The sequence below is a fragment of the Antennarius striatus genome, chromosome 22 (assembly GCF_040054535.1).
Source record: "Antennarius striatus isolate MH-2024 chromosome 22, ASM4005453v1, whole genome shotgun sequence".
Classification (NCBI taxonomy): Eukaryota; Metazoa; Chordata; class Actinopteri; order Lophiiformes; family Antennariidae; genus Antennarius; species Antennarius striatus.
The window spans coordinates 15,887,501-15,908,394 of record NC_090797.1 but is presented as its reverse complement, the minus strand read 5'-3'; the positions used below and the strand labels follow the sequence as shown (position 1 = coordinate 15,908,394).

The window sequence follows — 20,894 nt, the reverse complement described above, 5'->3', positions numbered from 1 at the left end:
GCGATGGGTCATGACCCAAAGAACGAGATTGCGGATACGAGCGGCTGAAATAGGCTTTCTCAGGCGGATAGCTGGTGTCTCCCTTAGAGATAAGGTAGAAACACTGCTGTTCACGAGGGGCTCAGAGTAGAGTCACTGCTCCTTCACCTGGAAAGGAGTCAGTTGAGGTGGTTTGGGCTTCTGGTGCGGATGCCTCCGGGACGCCTCCCTAGGGAGGTGTTTCTGGAGACGTCCAGCTGGGAGGAGACCTCGGGGCAGACCCAGGACCAGGTGGAGGGATTATATGTCAACACTGGCCTGGGAACGCCTTGGGATCCCCCAGTCAGAGCTGGTGGATGTGGGGGGAAAGGGAAGTTTGGGGCTCCCTGTTGAAGCGGCTGCCCCCGCGACCCGACTACGGATAAGCGGTGGAAGATGGATGGATGGATAATAATCCACCTTTATGGTCCACACAATGGGGAAATTATGTTTTCCACTCCAGTTTTTTTTTTTGTACATGCATATATATATATATATATATATATATATATATATATATATATATATATATATTTCATTGATCTCTAGTTGTGACAACCCTGGAGACTAACTCCAAGCCAATTGCCCAAGTTAACATCAAGTGCGGCATATACCAAGGGGATGCACTATCACCACTGCTGTTCTGCATAGGCCTGAACCCCCTCAGTCACATCATCACAAAGAGTGGCTACGGATACCGATTCCGAAGCGGGACAACAATCAGCCATCTCCTCTACATGGATGACATCAAGCTGTATGCCAGGAATGAGCGAGAAATTGACTCACTGATCCACACCACCAGGATCTACAGCGACGACATAGGGATGTCATTCGGATTAGACAAATGTGGCCGGATGGTATCAAGAAGAGGCAAGATGATCAGAACTGAAGGGGTCAACCTACCAGGAGGCAGGATAGAAGACATCAAGGACAGCTACAAATACCTTGGAATCCCACAGGCTAATGGCAACCATGAGGAGGCCGCAAGGAAGTCATCCACAGCCAAATACCTCCAGAGAGTAAGGCAAGTCCTGAGAAGTCAGCTGAATGGCAAGAACAAGGTCCGAGCCATCAACATGTATGCACTGCCGGTCATCAGATACCCCGCTGGGATCATAAGCTGGCCAAAGGAGGAGATAGAAGCCACAGATATCAAGACTAGAGAGCCTCCTCACCATGCATGGAGGGTTTCACCCCAAGTCCAGCACCCTGAGGCTGTACACTAAGCGGAAAGAGGGAGGCCGAGGACTAGTGAGCATCAGGGCCACTGTCCAGGATGAGACATCAAAAATCCAAGAGTACATCAAGAAGATGGCCCCAACAGATGAACTGCTCAGTGAATGCCTTAGACAGCAGAAACTTGAGGAGGAAGAGGAGGAGGAGGAGGAGACAACATGGAGGGACAAGCCCCTACACGGCATGTACCACCGTCAGATAGAGGAAGTGGCTGATATCAAGAAGACCTACCAATGGCTGAATAAAGCTGGACTGACAGACAGCACAGAGGCACTGATCATGGCAGCACAAGAACAGGCCCTAAGTACAAGGGCAATAGAGGCCAATATCTACCACAGTAGATCTGACCCAAGGTGCAGGCTATGTAAAGAAGCCCCAGAGTCAGTCCAGCATGTGGTAACAGGGTGTAAGATGCTCGCCAGCTCAGCATACATGAAAGGCACAACCAAGTAGCTGTGATAGTGTACAGGAACATCTGTACCCGGTATGGACTAGAAGTACCCAAATCCCAATGGGACATACCACCGAAGGTGGTTGAGAACAACGAGGCTAAGATCCTGTGGGACTTCAGCTTCCAGACCGACAAACAGCTACTGGCTAACAAACCTGACATTGTGGTGATGGACAAAGAGCAGAAGAGAGCAGTGGTGATAGATGTGGAGATTCCAGCTGACGCCAACATCAGGAAGAAGGAACACGAAAAGATTGAGAAATATCAAGGGTTGAAAGAACAGCTGGAACAGATGTGGAAGGTTAAGGTTAATGTGGTCCCCGTGGTAGTAGGAGCACTTGGGGCAGTGACCCCCAAACTGGAAGAGTGGCTCCAGCAGATTCCTGGAACAACATCTGAAGCCTCTGTCCAGAAGAGCGCAGTCCTAGGAACAGCTAAGATACTGCGCAGAACCCTCAGACTCCCAGGCCTCTGGTAGAGGACCCGAGCTTGAGGATGACACACAGATACCACCCCACAAGGGTGAGAGGGACATTATTTTATATATATATGTATTTCATCGATCTCTAGTTGTGACAGCAGTTTTCGGTTACGGATGTTGGAACACTGGGCTAACAGCTGTTTCTTTGTTAGCCTTGATTGTGGGTTTCGAAGCATCCATTGGTCCCACATCCGCCCCATATATCCCCTCTCTCTGGGATTACTTGTGTAGTAGCATTCCAACAACTCCGTATTCTCCGCCCTTGTCCATGTGTGTCTTGTTCCAGTAGCCCATTTCTCATCAGATTGCCCTGGTTCCCTAGCATCTGACGCGGACCTTGTTAACCCGGGCGACGTCCGAGCCGGTATGACTCTGTCATTATTGTGTTCACTCATGTTTGAGGTAGGCTCGTATAGCATTAAGGGTCTTGCCTAAGGACCCTCACTGGATAGTGCCCGCCATGTCTGGGGTTCGAAGCCACGCCCACGCCCTCCTGCATTCCAGACCACGCCCTCCTGCATTCCAGACCACGCCCCTTTCCGCATTTCACGTTGACTGGATAGTGTTTGTCCCGACCAGGATTCGAACCCACAACCTCCTGCATTCAAGTCAGTTGACTTAACCACTGTACTATCCAGTACTATCCAGCTCCTATATATATATATATAAAGTTGGGACGGGTCCAACTTCAAGGGTGCTTGTGCAGCTTGTGGGGGGGGGACGGCGCATGCTCAAGGGCGCCTCGGCAGTGGCTGGGAGGTGAGCTGACACCTCCCACTGTCAGCTCACACTCCGAAGATGTCTGGCTGGAGCGGGAATCGAGCCGCCGATGGCTGGGCGCTGTCTGGTTCCAAGACGTCCGCTCTACCGCTGAGCCACTGCCGCCCCATTACTAAATCCCATTACTAAGGTAATGGGATTACTAAAGTAATGGGATTACTTTAGTATTAAGAGTAGTAATGACAGTATTAAGAGTAGTAATGGCATTACTTTAGTATTAAGAGTAGTAATGACATTAGTATTTACATTTGGGAATGACATTACTTTAGTATTAAGAGTAGTAATGACATTGGTATTAAGAGTAGTAATGACATTAGTATTGAGAGTAGTAATGATATTACTATAGTATTAAGAGTAGTAATGACATTAGTATTTATAATAGTAATGACATTACTTTAGTATTAAGAGTAGTAATGACATTGGTATTAAGAGTAATAATGACATTGTTAAGAGTAATAATGACATTAGTATTGAGAGTAGTAATGACATTACTATAGTATTAAGAGTAGTAATGACATTAGTATTAAGAGTAGTAATGACATTATTTTAGTATTAAGAGTACTAATGACATTACTTTAGTATTTAGAGTAGTAATGACATTATTTTAGTGTGAAGAGTAGTAATGACATTACTATAGTATTAAGAGTAGTAATGACATTACTATAGTATTAAGAGTAGTAATGACATTAGTATTAAGAGTAGTAATGACATTATTTTAGTATTAAGAGTAGTAATGACATTAGTATTTAGAGTAGTAATGACATTACTTTAGCATTAAGAGTAGTAATGACATTTAAATGACCTCAACTGGAGACCATAGATTCATTCATGTATTTCCTTCTGGTTGTTTGGGGTCACGGGGGTTGCTGAAGCCTATCACAACTGACCGTGGGTGAAAGGCAAAAAGAAAACAGTTTCTGCACACACACAGTTTTGACATGACCATTTCACCTCAACTGCATGTTTTTGGAGGTGGGAGGAAGCTGGAGAACCCAGGAGAACCCACAGAGACACGGGGGACATGTAAACCCCACATAGACAGGACTGGAACCGAGACAGCGACAGCGCCACCCACTGGGCCACCTGCAATTATAGATTGAAATTTAATAAGGACTTATGAACAGCCTCTGCGAACCTGTTGTTTGTAGGTTGAGGACAACAGTCCAGTCAGCAGTATCACCATGACGACAGCAGTGTGGACTGAAACTGAGAGGTTTGTGGTATCGACACCGCATAAATAAGGATTCAACCTTGACATTAAATATAAACTGACGTTTATTAACAAAAAACAAATGACAAAATAATCACTTTTACATGAAATTCACATTAAAAAATAATGAATAGTAGGAAAAAAATTCACAAATAAAACAAAATATATTTGTAATCATACAATGTGGTTTGTGTACTCTGCTTTGGTGAAGCATAAATCAATAAAAACGGGTTTGCTGAATGCTCTGATAAAAAAACTCCGCTGTGAAAACAGAAAGAGGGAAGAGTCGAACATTAAACAGGAATACTTGATTATTACAGGCAGTGTCTCAACGATAAAACTAGATGGAGGTCCCATGCTGTGGGGGGGCCTCCTCCTCCTCCTCCTTAAAACACGTTTAAAACCCGTTTAAAACTCGTTTAAAACCCGTTTAAAACACGTTTAAAACACGTTTAAAACACGTTTAAAACCGTTTAAAACACGTTTAAAACACGTTTAAAACCCGTTTAAAACACGTTTAAAACCCGTTTAAAACACGTTTAAAACCCGTTTAAAACACGTTTAAAACACGTTTAAAACACGTTTAAAACACGTTTAAAACACGTTTAAAACACGTTTAAAACCGTTTAAAACACGTTTAAAACACGTTTAAAACCGTTTAAAACACGTTTAAAACACGTTTAAAACACGTTTAAAACCCGTTTAAAACACGTTTAAAACACGTTTAAAACCCGTTTAAAACTCGTTTAAAACCCGTTTAAAACACATTTAAAACCCGTTTAAAACACGTTTAAAACACGTTTAAAACACGTTTAAAACACGTTTAAAACACGTTTAAAACTCGTTTAAAACCCGTTTAAAACCCGTTTAAAACTCGTTTAAAACCCGTTTAAAACACGTTTAAAACACGTTTAAAACACGTTTAAAACACGTTTAAAACACGTTTAAAACACGTTTAAAACCCGTTTGAAACCCGTTTAAAACCTGTTTAAAACACGTTTAAAACCCGTTTAAAACCCGTTTAAAACCCGTTTAAAACACGTTTAAAACACGTTTAAAACCCGTTTAAAACACGTTTAAAACACGTTTAAAACTCGTTTAAAACCCGTTTAAAACCCGTTTAAAACCCGTTTGAAACCGTTTAAAACACGTTTAAAACATGTTTAAAACACGTTTAAAACACGTTTAAAACACGTTTAAAACCCGTTTGAAACCCGTTTAAAACACGTTTAAAATACGTTTAAAACCCGTTTAAAACACGTTTAAAACCCGTTTAAAACACGTTTAAAACACGTTTAAAACCCGTTTAAAACACGTTTAAAATACGTTTAAAACCCGTTTAAAACCCGTTTGAAACCGTTTAAAACACGTTTAAAACACGTTTTCCACGCCGTTCCTTCAGGACCACCCGAGTCTGCCGCGCACACCACTTCCGGGTTGTCCGCGGACACGTGACGTGAGGCTCACGTGATCGAGGCGGGGCAGAGCGACGGGTCGGCCGTACTTTCGGTTCTGATCGGGGACAAAGACCGTCCAGCCGACATGAAGGGGGTCGTCTGCGCGCTCCTCGTGGGTCTGCTGTGCCTGTGGGCCCCCTCCCTCACCAAAGACAGTGAGTACCAGCGTGGACACACCGGGGGGCGGTCACGGCGAGCAAGGACGGCCGCCATGGACAGATGACCGCCCATAAGGCAGCGGTTATAACGCTTGTCCCACTGAGGACAGTACCAGTCCGTGGGGAGTCACGGACCGACACTCAGGGCTCGTGTTCAGGCCCCCCCGTGACGTCACACACTCGCCGTAGCCCACGGACGAAGTTTCATTACTAACCTCCGTTAGGAACCTCACGCTAGGGGGCGCCCTTCTGTTGGAGATCCACCACGAGTTTGACGAGTGTTTCTGAGTGGGGTGTGTGTCCTACCTGTGTGTGTGTGTCCTACCTGTGTGTGTATGTGTGTCCTACCTGTGTGTGTGTGTCCTACCTGTGTGTGTGTGGGGTCTGTGTGTCCTACCTGTGTGTGTGTGTCCTACCTGTGTGTGTGTGTCCTACCTGTGTGTGTGTGTCCTACCTGTGTGTGTGTGTCCTACCTGTGTGTGTGTGTCCTACCTGTGTGTGTGTGTCCTACCTGTGTGTGTGTGTGTGTGTCCTACCTGTGTGTGTGTGTGTTCTACCTGTGTGTGTGTGTGTCCTACCTGTGTGTGTGTGTCCTACCTGTGTGTGTGTGGGGTCTGTGTGTTCTACCTGTGTGTGTCCTACCTGTGTGTGTGTGTTCTACCTGTGTGTGTGTGGCCTACCTGTGTGTGTGTGGCCTACCTGTGTGTGTGTGGGGTCTGTGTGTCCTACCTGTGTGTGTGTGTCCTACCTGTGTGTGTGGGGGGTCTGTGTGTTCTACCTGTGTGTGTGTGTCCTACCTGTGTGTGTGTGTCCTACCTGTGTGTGTGTGTGTTCTACCCGTGTCTGTGTGTCCTACCTGTGTGTGTGTGTGTTCTACCCGTGTCTGTGTGTTCTACCTGTGTGTGTGTGTTCTACCTGTGTGTGTGTGTCCTACCTGTGTGTGTGTGTGTTCTACCCGTGTCTGTGTGGGGTTTGTGTGTTCTACCTGTGTGTGTGTGTCCTACCTGTGTGTGTGTGTGTTCTACCCGTGTCTGTGTGGGGTTTGTGTGTCCTACCTGTGTGTGTGTGTCCTACCTGTGTCTGTGTGTCCTACCTGTGTCTGCGTGGGGTTTGTGTGTTCTACCCGTGTCTGCGTGGGGTTTGTGTGTTCTACCCGTGTCTGTGTGGGGTTTGTGTGTCCTACCTGTGTGTGTGTGTCCTACCTGTGTCTGTGTGTCCTACCTGTGTCTGCGTGGGGTTTGTGTGTTCTACCCGTGTCTGTGTGGGGTTTGTGTGTTCTACCCGTGTCTGTGTGGGGTCTGTGTGTCCTACCTGTGTCTGTGTGTTCTACCCGTGTCTGTGTGGGGTTTGTGTGTTCTACCCGTGTCTGTGTGGGGTTTGTGTGTTCTACCCGTGTCTGCGTGGGTCCTCTCTGGGTTCTCCACCTCCCTCCCACCTCCAGAAACATGCCGCTGAGGTGAACTGGTCACACCAAAATGTCTGTAGGTGACTGTGTGTGTCTTTCATGTGGTCCCATGATGGCGTCTTGTCTGGGGTGTACCCCGCCCCTCGCCCATAGCCATCTCTGATAGGCTCCAGCAACATCTGTGACCTGTAAGGTGGATAAGTGGCTGAGGATGGATGGATGGATAGATGGATGGATGGATGGATGGATGGATGGATGGATGGATGGATGGATGGATGGATGGATGGATGGATGGGCCAACCCTCCCAGTATTGCCTCCAACCTGTTGATGTCTGTTGTTTGTCCTGTAGCGCCCCCTAAGGTCCAGGTGTACAGCCGGCTGCCGGGGGAGTGGGAGAAGCCCAACACGTTCGTCTGTCACGTGTCGGGCTTCCACCCCCCAGAGATCACCATCGACCTGCTGCAGGACGGGAAGGACATGCCGGGGGCCGAACAGACGGACCTGGCTTTCGAGGAGGACTGGCACTACCACCTGACCCGACATGTGCGCTTCTCCCCCACAGAGGGGCAGGAATTTGCCTGCAGGGTGACTCACATGGGGAAGGCCAGGACCTACGTGTGGGGTGGGTACCGTCTGTTGTCCGCATCCACACAACCTCATCACCTACTGCTGACCTCACAGGTTCACCACCAATGAAACAACAGGAAATGATTTGTGTTCTTAGGATGTCACGACTACACCAGTCTGCTCGGGGTTTATGTCCAAAAGGACCAACTTTTAAAAGTCCTTTAGAAACCCAAGTATTACAATACAATGTGTCTGAATTTATACGTAGTAATCAGAGTTCATTTTACCTCCAGAAAGTAGTGCATCCCTGGGATGCGCTTCAAAAAAAGCTGTACATCCCAACATGACGTTTATGCATCCTAAAAGTAAAAACACAATAAACGGTAGAAGTCGTGTGCAAGGATTGAGTTCTACCAATAGTAATATTTAAAGGCTAAACAAACTGTTAACTTTAATGACGTTATTAATAATGACACAACTGTTTTTACGTTAATGTTAAAGCCTAGTTGTCATTCTTAAAAAAATGTTCGAGAAAGAAAGATGTTGTAAAGATTTTTGTCCACTTTTGCTATCCACTCAATAGTTTTCTTTGCCTTTAATTCAAATATTCACCGGCTGTATGTAGGTAGTGTGTTCTGTATGTAGGTAGTGTGTTATGTATGTAGGTAGTGTGTTCTGTATGTAGGTAGTGTGTTCTGTATGTAGGTAGTGTGTTCTGTATGTAGGTAGTGTGTTATGTATGTAGGTAGTGTGTTCTGTATGTAGGTAGTGTGTTCTGTATGTAGGTAGTGTGTTCTGTATGTAGGTAGTGTGTTATGTATGTAGGTAGTGTGTTATGTATGTAGGTAGTGTGTTATGTAGGTAGTGTGTTCTGTATGTATGTTCAATAGTACATAGTACTATGTACTATTGAACTCTGTGAGTTTCATCAAAAGCTCTGAATAACGTTCAGATCAATACTTTGCTCTGCCAGCTCCATTAAAACTGGATCAGACAGGAAGTGATCTGAAGCATCACAGACTCAAACACAACTCTACTCCTTTTATTTAGAATTATTCACTTTGAAAATGAGCGTCCACACAAAAAGTAGTTTGACAGTTCCCAGAAGACATCAAATATTAAATGTTAAATATGTGAAGTGTTCATTCTTAAAAGTTGATCAAATAAGTAGACTGATCCTATCCCTCTTTGATCATCCATTATGGATCAATAAGTTGTTATAAAGGTTTCTTTTAGTACTTTAGTTGCTACATTCACTTTGCTTATTGAGACACAACGACGTTTCCTATTTCCTATTTCTTTTTTGAACATGTCAACATATTTCTTTGGATCAGCGTCCGTTTTTAACTCCACCATAGAAAAAAACAGTAACATCTGAGTTGTCCTGCTTGACTAACCGATAAATACACAAACCACTGGAAACGGTGGAGTTGGGGTGTAGGGTTAGGGTTAGGGGTGACCCTGACCACACTGGAGGTTCTTAATGCTCAATGAGGGGGTGTGGAGGGCAGCGTCTCAACCTGGCTTTTCTTTCTCTACACAGAAGCTGACGTGTAAACCTCATGCTCCACATGTTACACGTATGTACTGCATTTATTCTCACTTTATGAAGCAATCATTGCAATACAATGTAATAACTGTAATAACTGATTCACAGGTCTGGTGTTTCTCTAGGGTAACAGAAGATCGGAATGCTGTTTCAGGAACAGTGGGCTTTGTCTTCTTAGTATCACAAATGAAATCAGCGCTTAATCTTTTGCATCAGAAATTTGGTAAAGGCTTTTTGGCCTTCATGAAGACACTGTCCAGGATTGTGCTTCAGGTGCTGCCTCACCAGCTTTATCCTGTCACGTCTCACGACAGATTATATCCCAAATATCTCACTAGGCCTGTTTTGCAGCTTCAGTTTCTTACTAGAAGAAAAGTCAGCAATGGAAACACTTTTCATCCTAACATTTAATAGCTTTCACTCCCTCTCTTGCAGGGCATTTTATTCTTATCTGCCACACGGGTATTTGCAGCTGAATTCTGATTTTTTTTTTTGCCTGGTAATAAATCTAGTTTTACATATTGATTTATCCGTACTCTTCTTAGTAGTTATTTTTATTTTGAAGAAATTAAAATGAAGCTGTTATTCTATAAAATTTGAATTAGGAATAACCGGAAACAAATTTACCCCAATATTATATTTGAGATATTTTAAACTGAAGTCAAAACAATTACAGATGTCTTGCTGTAAAGTTATTCTATGAAATTATATTCCAGATGTCAGACTGGTTCAGGTGGAAACATGAGGCATTTGTAATGTCCACAAAAACACTGAATTCCATTGCAACAATGAGCCATGTTTGATGAGAGGCTGTTCTCAAAACACAATGATGTGCAGATCTTTTGTTTGTTGGGGAAAACATTCATTTTTGATTGACAGCACTTAAATCACTTTCTTTTCCAGAAATGAATAAAAATAAGATTGGTAATCGACATGTGAATATTCTTTAATAAAGAGATAATTATTTAAAGGGTGTCTTAATTTTTTCATGACTACCGTATATGCAGGGATGTATAATAAATAATATTTAAATGTGGTGACTTAACAGTAATTAACACACACACACACACACACACCTACACACACAAAGTAAATGGGAGGATGGTGTCAAAGCGGCAGCAGCAACGTTGAATTTAAACTGTTCTATGAAGTGTATTAAACAATCCTGTGATGTAATTAGTTATGTAATTAGTTATGTTATTAGTTATGTAATTAGTTATGTAGTGACGTAATTAGTTATGTTATTAGTTATGTAATTAGTTATGTAGTTATGTAATTAGTTATGTTATTAGTTATGTGATTAGTTATGTAGTGATGTAATTAGTTATGTTATTAGTTATGTAATTAGTTATGTAGTGATGTAATTAGTTATGTTATTAGTTATGTAATTAGTTATTTAGTTATGTAATTAGTTATGTAATTAGTTATGTAGTTATGTATTAGTTATGTAATTAGTGATGTAGTTAGTAATGTAATTAGTGATGTAATTAGTTATGTAAGTAGTTATGTAATTAGTTATGTAATTAGTGATGTAATTAGTTATATTATTAGTTATGTAATTAGTTATGTAGTGATGTAATTAGTTATGTAATTTGTGATGTAATTAGTTATGTTATTAGTTATGTAATTAGTTATGTAATTAGTGATGTAGTTATGTAATTAGTGATGTAGTTATGTAATTAGTGATGTAGTTATGTAATTAGTGATGTAGTAATGTAATTAGTTATGTAATTAGTGATGTAGTAATGTAATTAGTTATGTAATTAGTGATGTAGTTATGTAATTAGTGATGTAGTTAGTGATGTAATTAGTGATGTTACATTTCTTCTTTCCTCCAGCGGTACAGTCATGAATGTTAAACATCTGGTCTGGTTTATGTTCGGGTTTAACACAAAAATTACTTTAACACGTTTTATTTGTTAACGTGTTTAATATTAATGTCTTTAAACATTAAACTTTAACAACGTGGACATTTCGTGTCTGCTCTCGTTTGAACTCCAGTACCTGTTTACACTTCCGGGTCACCGTCCGACACTTCCGCTTGGTGAACGACACCCAGCTTGAACCGGAAGTACTTCATCAAGGCGGACCGCACTGCGCAAGCGCGTGAGCTCGTGTCCATCCAGTCGTTCCAGCATGGCGGCCATCGGGGTCCACTTCGGCTACACCAGCGCCTGTGTGGCCGTGGTCCGGGTGAGTGTCGGCCGGGGCTCCCGGTCGGTGAGGGCCGGGGCTCCCGGGTCGGTGAGGGTCGGGGCTCCCGGGTCGGTGAGGGCCGGTCGGGGCTCCGGGTCGGTGAGGGCCGGGGCTCCCGGGTCGGTGAGGGCCGGGGCTCCCGGGTCGGTGAGGGCCGGGGCTCCCGGGTCGGTGAGGGCCGGTCGGGGCTCCCGGGGACAGGCTGTCGGTGAGGGTCGGGGCTCCCGGGGACAGGCTGTCGGTGAGGGCCGGGGCTCCCGGGTCGGTGAGGGCCGGGGCTCCCGGGTCGGTGAGGGCCGGTCGGGGCTCCCGGGGACAGGCTGTCGGTGAGGGCCGGGGCTCCCGGGTCGGTGAGGGCCGGGGCTCCCGGGTCGGTGAGGGCCGGGGCTCCCGGGTCGGTGAGGGCCGGGGCTCCGGGTCGGTGAGGGCCGGTCGGGGCTCCCGGGGACAGGCTGTCGGTGAGGGCCGGGGCTCCCGGGGACAGGCTGTCGGTGAGGGCCGGGGCTCCCGGGTCGGTGAGGGCCGGGGCTCCCGGGTCGGTGAGGGTCGGTGCTCCCGGGGACAGGCTGTCGGTGAGGGCCGGTCGGGTGTTGTCGGTAGTTCGGTCCTCCGGTTCAGACTTTCTGACCCCTGAAAACGTTTGACTGTAAACGAACAAACCACGGTTAGTCAGGTCCCTGTTTCTGGACAGACACCTGTCTGTAGGATGTGATGGACAGACAGATGTCCCTCCATCTCAGACCCCTAACTCTCAGAGCCTTGACCTATGGCGGCCGTGCTTTGGTACGTCTGATATTCGCCTCATGAGCCCCACTAACAATGGTTAACAAAGCCATTCCTGGTCTGTTCTTCAGCACAACTTCCTCTCTATGGAGAGATGACAGATTGTTGTTAATAGACAAAACACACAGTCACGTTCAAAAATGGAGAAGTTGTATTTTATTGCACATAAAAACCAAAACCATGCTCATGGATCTGGTTTTGAACTCCAAAAGGGTCGCCATTAGCACTTACGCCACGCTTTAGAGCAGTTTCTGTTCAGAATGAGACACAGCACCACGTCACGTAGGTAGTACTCCTGAACACGTGACGTGGCAGAGCTTGGTCTGCCGCTCATGTCCAGCTGGGCCACAGCTCATTCTGGAAGTCCTTGTGGGTCAGGGGCTTCACCCGGTGTGACTTACTGATACCGCAATGGAGGAATTGGGCATTGTCGTGGTAACATGAACAAAGAGCAAAAACACTGTCCTCCTCCTCCCCAGTACCCTTGAATAGACTTTCCTCAGGAGGCTGAGGAGGGGTTGGAACACACCCTCCCCCGGTCTGCCAATCCAGAGGTACTGTCCCCGACTGTCATGTGATGTGACAGAGACATGTCAACCATGACAGTCCCTCCACATCCAGAGACTTGAGGTACTCAGGGCGAATCTCATCCACCCCCGGGGCTTTGCCACTGAGGAGTTTGGCAACCGCCTCGGTGACTTCATCTGGGGTGATGGACGAGTCTCACGAGTCTCACCTCACCTCAGCCTCTGCTTCCTCTGTGTCAGACATGGTGGTGGGACTGAGGAGATCCTCAGAGTGTTCTTTCCACCGCCCGACAATGTCCCCAGTCGAGGTCAGCAGCTCTCCTCCTCTACTGTTAACAGTGTTGGCTGTGCACCGCTTTCCCCTTCAGACGTTTGCCAGAATTTCTTCGAGGCTGACCGATAGTCTTCCTCCACGGCCCCCCCAAACTCCTCACAGACCCGAGTTTTTGCCCTCGCGACTAACCGAGCTGCCCGTCAGCTGCCTCTGGAGTCACACAATTCAACAAGATTTAATATGATTCAGCTTGACGGCATCCCTTACTTTCAGCTCGAACCTTCATCTGTGTGTGTGTGTGTGTGTGTGTGTGTGTGTGTGTGTGTGTGTGTGTGTGTGTGTGTGTGTGTGTGTGTGTGTGTGTGTGTGTGTGTGTGTGTGTGTGTGTGTGTGTGTGTGTGTGTGTGTGTGTGTGTGTGTGTGTGTGTGTGTGTGTGTGTGTGTCCAGGATGGACAGGCTGCAGTGGTAGCGAATGATGCAGGAGACAGAGTAACTCCTGCCGTGGTGGCCTACAGAGATACGGAGCAGGTAGGTCACACACCTGTACACCTGATCAGGTAGGAAACATACCTGAATACCTGACCAGGTGAGATAGCACAACCTACAAAAATAAAGCACCTCTGTCAATGTATTGATTACATAAATCACCGATCACCTCAGTCGGTACATTTTAGTGTTTTATTGTGATCAGTGTTGTATGTATGTTTGATCAGTGTTGGTATCTTATTCAATAACACTGCTTTTCATCAATATTGTCTTAAAATCTGCTAAATCTGTTTTGTGTATGAAAGTCTTCCTTCTTTACGTCTGCGAACATCCAGCATGAAACGTGTCAGATGATGAAATGACACTGGGGACACGCATAACACTGCCCACTAGTGGTGGAGTCCTGAAGCACGGCTCGTGTGTCGTATATCATTGTGCTTTGGCAGGAGATGTTGCATTGACAGTGTGTGGACATCTCGTGTGTGTCCATCACAAACACGTGGGTGTTGACGGTTCACCTCCGGTGTGCTGATGGACTAACCTCGATGTTTTTCAGATCGTCGGCATTGCAGCGAAACAAGGTCGGGTCCGAAACTCTGCCAACACTGTTGTCAAAGTGAAGCAAGTTCTGGGCAGAAGGTAACGTCCTTCTGTTCTCCTGACAAGTCCTCTTGCTACAGCAGACCCACTGTCAGGACAGGGGCAGTTAGTCCAGTGCCAGGGCACACACCTGGACAGGATGGGGGCAGTTGGGTTGGTCTTACCCTCTGAACTGGAGCTCTTCCTCAGGCAGTGTCTGTCTGTAAATTCTCAGGTTTTAGTCTTAGTCCAGTGCTCCAGGACGCAGACCAGTTACCTGTACAATGAAGTGATTGATTATGAATGATTGATTGATTGTGTGTGCGTATTACAATTGTGTAGCACAGCCTGTTCATTTTTCTATCATTTTACAGTTTTGATGATCCGGAGACACAAACTCACAAAACACAGACCAAATGTCAGGTGAGTGTGACCGTCCTGTTGTCTGACTGCTGCTGTTGTCTGACTGCTGCTGTCACCATGACACGTTGAAGCCACAGCAGATGAGTGTGACACGGTGACGTGAGCAGGTGTGTGTTCAGGTGGTCGACCGGCAGGAGAAGCCCTACTATGAGATCACAGCCGGAGAACAGACGCAGTACGTGGCCCCAGAGGACGCCGCCAAACTCATCTTCCAGAAAATGAAGGGTACGTCATGGGACGGAGACACACACACACACACACACACACACACAATCTAATGTTGCTGTCTCGACAGAAACGGCCCAGTCTGCGGTGGGCTCTGACGTCACGGAGGCCGTCATCACCGTCCCCTTTGAGTTTGCACACGCACAGAAACGTGCTCTGAGGTAGGACAGGTGGCTGCCCACTAGCACCCGTGTCCACAGTGTGTGTGTGTGTGTGTGTGTGTGTGTGTGTGTGTTTCACACTGACTCCTGGCTCCTGGCCTCCTCAGGGAGGCTGCGGAGGCGGCGGGCTTCCATGTGCTGAGGCTGATCCACGAGCCTGCTGCTGCTGTTCTGGCCTACAACATCGGACAGGACTGCTCTTCAGGGAGGGGGTGCGTCACCGCTGCTGCTTTCTGATTGGCTGTTATTACTGAAACTGTCTGTACTGTCAACGCATCCACCCTGACATCAGAACGTGATCTCTGTATTGATCTCTATTGGCAGCCATGTTCTGGTCTACAAGCTGGGGGGGACGTCTCTCAGCGTGACGGTGCTGCAGGTCAACGGAGGAATCTTCCGGGTTCTCCACACCCACACTGACCACAGCATCGGGGGGGAGAGCTTCACCCAGGCCCTGGCCCAGCACCTCGCCGCCGAGTTCAAACGGTACGGGGGGGTCTCTCTATGCATGTGACCTGTGACGCAGTCCTTCAAACATTAAACTCATAAAGTTAAATATGATAAAGAGCAGTCCTTCACTGCTAGCATTGTGCTAACCGTGGCTTGTTGGTAATGCTGTAGCTCCATTCTGTCTGCAGAACGTTCAAGCATGACGTGAGCAGTAACGCGCGTGCGATGCTGAAGCTGATGAACGGGGCGGACATGGCCAAACACTCGCTGTCCTCTCTGGGATCGGCCAACTGCTTCGTCGACTCGCTGCACAACGGCATGGACTTCGAGTGCAACGTGTCCCGGTGAGGTCCGGGTCCCACGGGGACGGGCTCGAGTGGGGACAGGAGGTTCTGACTGGGTTTGTCTTCTCAGGGCCCGGTTCGAGCTGCTCTGCTCGTCACTCTTTAACAAGAGCATCCAGCCAATCAAAGCGCTGCTGGAGGAGGCGGGACTCTCCACCGGCGACATCAACAAGGTGCCGTGTGTCTCCTCTTCCTGCTGATGTGTTGGTTCTGACGCTGTAAGCGTCGTCCCAGCGGCTCCTGGCTGAGCTCGGTGTGTGTGTGTGTGTGTGTGTGTGTGTGTGTGTGTGTGTGTGTGTGTGTGTGTGTGTGTGTGTGCGTGCGTGCGTGTGCGTGCGTGCGTGTGCGTGCGTGTGTGTGTGCGCGTGTGTGTGCGTGTGTGCGCGTGTGTGTGTGTGTGCGCGTGCGTGCGTGTGTGTGCGTGCGTGCGTGTGTGTGTGTGCGTGTGCTGCAGGTGGTTCTCTGCGGCGGCTCGGCCAGGATCCCTCGTCTCCAGCAGATGATCCGTGAGATCTTTCCAGATGTGGAGCTCCTCTGCTCGGCGCCTCCTGATGAGGTCATCGCTGTGGGGGCAGCTCTTCAGGCAGGTCTGCTGGTGGGCAGAGACGGGCTCCCCCCCGAGGAGGAGTCCGTCACCGTGGACGTCTCTGCCGCCGACATCCTGGTGAAGGTACGCCGTCACAGCGGACCCCTCCAGCACCTGGAGGAGGCGTGTTCTCATCTCGTCTGGTTTCAGGAGGTGGACGAATGCAGAGCGGAGGCGTTCACCGTCCTGCTGCCGTCCGGCACCCCCCTCCCCGCCCGCAGACACCACATCCTGAGTGGAGAAGGGAGGCTGTCCTCCCTCTGCCTGGAGATCTACCAGAGGGTCCGCAGGGAGCAGCCAGTGAAGCTAGCACAGGTGTGGACACGCCCACACAGGAAGTCTAACGAGCGTTAGAGGGCCCCGTCGCTCTGGGTCAGGTGTGACCTGATGAGTTTACACAGACACACCTGAGCAGGTGTGCAGGTGTACGCAAACAGGACTTTGAAACAAGCAGTGACCTTTGTTCTTAGTTCAGGGTGTCGTAGGCCATCAGACCGTCCTACACGATTAAACATCTCCATTTGTTACCGCCCTTGGTTTTATTGAACATCACCTACATTCTGATTAAATGTCAAATGATTTAAAAGAACAGTTGGACTGAATGCCTTTACTTCTGACTCGTAGATCGTCTTGAGGGACTTACCGTCCAGAGAGGACCACCACGACATCGACACGGTGGTGACCATGAAGAGGTACGCCCCCTCTGGGATGGTCAGGCGGGGTTTTGATGCCACTGTGCTTTATGACGGTTGTGTACCTCACAGGGATGGCACCGTTCACATTTCCTGTCTGGAGCAGAGCAGCGGACGACCTGAGGTCATCACCATCGCCGCCGCGTCCTGAAACCACCCATCCAGTCCAGACGCCAACACATCAATGCACATTTGTTCTTTTAGGGTCTTTCGTTGAATAAACACAGTTCCAGTCTTTATTGTTGGTGTTGGACTCGTTCATGTGTTCACTCACCATTCATAATGTTAAGTCTTCACCTGCTTCCAGCCCTCAGTTACTACCTGTGTGGGTCCAGTTTGTACACAAACACCCTGAGTAGTCCTGAGCTCTCACTGGACACAAGTGACTGTCTGGGATTGAGGTCCTCGTCTTTGTTTTAAAAGCGGTTTCCTGTTTTTAGGTCGCTTATTAGTCTGACTTTAGTCAGTGTTTCTTGAGTCAGTGTTTCTGGAGTCAGTATTGCTTAAGTCGGTGTTTTTTTTAGTCGGTGTTTCTTTAGTCGGTGTTTTTCTGAAGGAATGACCAAACGACTTTACATCCATGTTTTATATGACATCATATACATGTAATACACGTGTTCCATAGTGTTCTAGTCAGTTTTGGTTCGTCCCTGAAGCGTGGGTCTGTTGGGCAGAGTGTTTCGGTAGCACGTCAGTTGTTGTGAACAGACGTGTGAACTAGTCCACATGTCATACCCTACAGACAGAACACACACACACACAGCTTTATCCATGTAGTCTGTAAGCCTAGTGTTTCCATCCCAGCATGCCGATCTTCCAGACGGTAAACATGGCCTACATGGTGTTCTGGATGTTAGCATCCGTTCTCTGGAGCGATGCGACACTTCAGGATCTTCAGGTAGTTCTGGACCTTGTTGGAATCTCGGCGAAAGCAGTAAAGGAGGTCGTAGTCCGTCATCAGGCGCCACTCAGCGGCATCAGAGGGCGACGTCTCAGGAACAGCAGCGCTACTGACGGAGTTGCTGATGCCCAACATACGCATCTGTGAAGGACAACACCCACCCACAAGGACGAGGGTCAGAACAGTGCTCACATCTGGGACAGTACCGGGCTGGGAAGGGTATCTGATTCATCGGTTAATTCTGTAGGGGGGTAGAACACAATGCTGCTGGTTCAGAGGATTTGATCTGCTGAAGGACTCTGGTGGAGAAACCAGTGGAGGCTGATTCATCAAGAGAACCTCTAGAACTGACTTCACTGGGTTTGCTGGTAGCTTCTGTTTGGTACCTGAACAATGCAATGGTAACCCACCAGCCTGAGGGCGAGCGGTAGGTTTAGTTTCTGTTGTGCAGCAGAAGGTTTGTCATCTCACTCCATTCAGAACAGAAGCTACATTGGCCTCTGATTTCCAAATGTGATATTTTGATTGAGTTGGGGCATCACTGGCTACCATCGACACACCCTAAGTTTGAAACCCTGTTGTGTCGCTGGTGCGTGAAGCCAACACCTCTGGAAAGAGAGCCGTCAGTAGGAGCATGGCCTCCTGTACCAACAGACATACCTTGTCAGCCAGTCTCTCCACACCTTTATGGAGTTCATGCACCATGTCTCTCATGTCCAGAGCTCTACTGGAGCTGAAGTTGTTCTCGCTCTGGTGGTGGGCCATAGTTTGGTGGAAGTGCCACAGAGGACCCCTCCAGGCCTGAAGCAGCTTTAGGATGACCGCCGTCAGCTCCTCTCTCTACGGGAACAACAGCACAGGTAGATAAAGTATAATCAGATTATTTCCCATCATGCAAATCAATGTTAAAACAAGAATTTGGAGTCAATTTTACAGTTTTCAATATGAGGAACGCTGGATATAAAAATGAAGTGTGTTGCCAGAGAACATGAGCTACACTGTGTAGACCACACACAGTTCCAACTGGAGCTCCAGTGGCAGCAGGACTGGAAGGACACACCTGTCTCAGTAGGACATCAGGATCACCTACATGGGTACAGCATCTCTGAACAGCAGCCAAGAGCCTGTCTTCAGCTCCTCTCAGGCATCATGAAGGGAACATCAGGGAGCGCTGGAGACACCAGCTGATGGTCTACAGCAGCCGCCCCGAACCTGTTTAATGCCACTGGCTGATTTCCTCTCAAACAGTATTTTTATTTCTGTATTTTCACTGCTTTCTGAAGACATAAAGCACTTCATTTGCTCCATAACTGATAATTGATGCACTCAATTCCAGTGACTGCGCTGATGAGGTTGATTTTGAAATATAACAACTTACAATTCACCGTAGGAGAAATACTGATTATTTCTATATAAAAGGGTGAACAAGTCGGCCAAACAATAATAATGAGAATTAGTGGAGACCTGAGCTTGTTTCTCTGCAATGAGCCGGTCCCATCCAGGGGTAACGGAGACAACCACGCCTGGTCAGAGTCAAGGTCAGATCTATTGTCAAGTGGACCATACATGCACGACATACAGCACAGAGGAAATTGCAGTCCTCTCTGACCCACGGTAAACAGGCAGTACAACAGGCAGTACAATGGGATGTACAACAGGCAGTACAACACAGGCAGTACAACACAGGCAGAACAACAGGAAGTACAACAGGCATTACAACAGGAAGTACAACAGGTAGTACAACACAGGCAGTACAGCAAAAAGTACGAGACGAAACACAAAGGTATGTTAACTACAGAAACCCGCATACATTCGTTTGTGCCTCATCCCACACAGAAGTCACTTTTCAGAATAAAACATCTTTAGACTGATAATTAAAAAGGAAAGTTCAAACGGTCTGCGCTACGCTGCTGTAGCTCTGAAGCTAACGCTGAAGGAGAGGATCCTAGAGCTGGATCACTATTTAATGAGATAGCTCTTCAGACATCACCAAGACGTTAGAGGCACCGGTTCCTCCCAACCCAGACGACGTGTTCACCAGCGCCGTCATTTAACATTGAACGTTCATCACAGTATCAAGCTGAGGTTTAAACATTTAATAATCAGCGTTTTTTGGCGCACAGCATCCTGATTAGCAGACATGGCAATAGAGAGTAGTTTTGAAGTAATATCTGCTACAAAGCTGCTGCCTGTCAGACCCCAGTGGTAGGACCGACCTCCTGAGGGGACCCGGATCAGGCCTGGTGGTCCTGGTCCTGTAGTGACCCTCTGAATAAAAAGCTACATCATCCACAGACTCGTCTTCATAGCACTGGGCTTTGGCTTCAAACAGATGTGTGGACGTCTCTGCTGGAGGAACGTTAGAAGGACCAGAGAAAACAGAGAAACACTCTGATTTTACAGTTCATTTTATATCCAGCGTTCTACAACCACATTAGAATGACGCTGCTAACATTTTAGTAGACACAATTTGACAAATGACCAGAGAGTTTTTTCAGGAAATGTATATGAGGACGTGACGCCTGCATCGTTCTAAATTCAAACGTTCCACCTGAAGCCTTCTTCTGTTCTTTACTATCTCACTGTGGTGGACAGCACAGAAGAACCAGAGGAAACACTCACCCCCATTCTCTGAGCGTTCTCTTTTCCATTTGGGGTGAGGATGGTGGAGGTGTGACAGGTGCGACTGACCCGGCCGATTTGGTTCTTACTGGACAGGAAGTACTGCTCCTGACAGGAACATAGGAAGCAAGAATGAAATGTCAGAGGTCAGGTGTGATCTAAATGTCAAGCGTGGCTGGAGTACAGAAGTGGTGAATGAATCAATGAAGATCTGTGTGTGTTCCCTGAGCTGTCATTGTGTTAGTCATCTCTACGTCACCACCTACATGGGTTACCATCCCCTGACATGACATGGAGCTTCAGAGTTCTTGATTGAAACTCATTCAGATGT

At 47.3% G+C, this 20,894-nt stretch overlaps 3 protein-coding genes across 7 annotated transcripts in view; 2 read left to right on the top strand and 1 right to left on the bottom strand.

Moving 5' to 3' along the window:
* Positions 1–5,627: 5,627 nt before the first annotated feature.
* LOC137589266 (beta-2-microglobulin-like) lies at positions 5,628–10,283 on the top strand. Of its 2 annotated transcripts, none has more exons than XM_068306890.1 (4): positions 5,628–5,788; positions 7,547–7,819; positions 9,308–9,344; positions 9,439–10,283. In XM_068306890.1, the coding sequence occupies exons 1-3, from the start codon at positions 5,719–5,721 to the stop codon at positions 9,319–9,321; spliced, it is 357 nt and encodes a 118-aa protein (XP_068162991.1). In that variant the 5' UTR covers positions 5,628–5,718; the 3' UTR covers positions 9,322–9,344; positions 9,439–10,283. The 2 variants fall into 2 exon arrangements, with proteins under 2 accessions (XP_068162991.1, XP_068162990.1); XM_068306889.1 differs by having other exon boundaries at positions 9,422–10,283.
* Positions 10,284–11,364: 1,081 nt separating this feature from the next.
* On the top strand, positions 11,365–17,279 carry hspa14 (heat shock protein 14). 4 transcript variants are annotated; one of them, XM_068307393.1, is made up of 14 exons: positions 11,366–11,506; positions 13,542–13,622; positions 14,137–14,219; positions 14,534–14,582; positions 14,690–14,807; positions 14,878–14,968; positions 15,076–15,180; positions 15,293–15,454; positions 15,607–15,762; positions 15,833–15,935; positions 16,217–16,432; positions 16,499–16,663; positions 16,973–17,040; positions 17,113–17,279. In XM_068307393.1, the coding sequence occupies exons 1-14, from the start codon at positions 11,450–11,452 to the stop codon at positions 17,189–17,191; spliced, it is 1,533 nt and encodes a 510-aa protein (XP_068163494.1). In that variant the 5' UTR covers positions 11,366–11,449; the 3' UTR covers positions 17,192–17,279. The 4 variants fall into 4 exon arrangements, with proteins under 4 accessions (XP_068163492.1, XP_068163494.1, XP_068163493.1 ...); XM_068307394.1 differs by having other exon boundaries at positions 11,367–11,506; positions 14,702–14,807; XM_068307391.1 differs by having other exon boundaries at positions 11,365–11,506; positions 16,217–16,663.
* A 457-nt stretch (positions 17,280–17,736) lies between these two features.
* The window catches only part of LOC137589544 (prolactin-like), a 4,278-nt gene continuing 1,120 nt past the window's right edge, over positions 17,737–20,894 (bottom strand). Inside the window, exons 3-5 of the mRNA XM_068307378.1 lie at positions 20,564–20,671; positions 18,602–18,781; positions 17,737–18,082 (exon numbers count right to left, since the gene is read on the bottom strand). Coding sequence (XP_068163479.1) covers positions 17,894–18,082; positions 18,602–18,781; positions 20,564–20,671 — 477 coding nt within the window. The 3' untranslated portion in view covers positions 17,737–17,893. The remainder of the gene's footprint in view (positions 18,083–18,601; positions 18,782–20,563; positions 20,672–20,894) is intronic.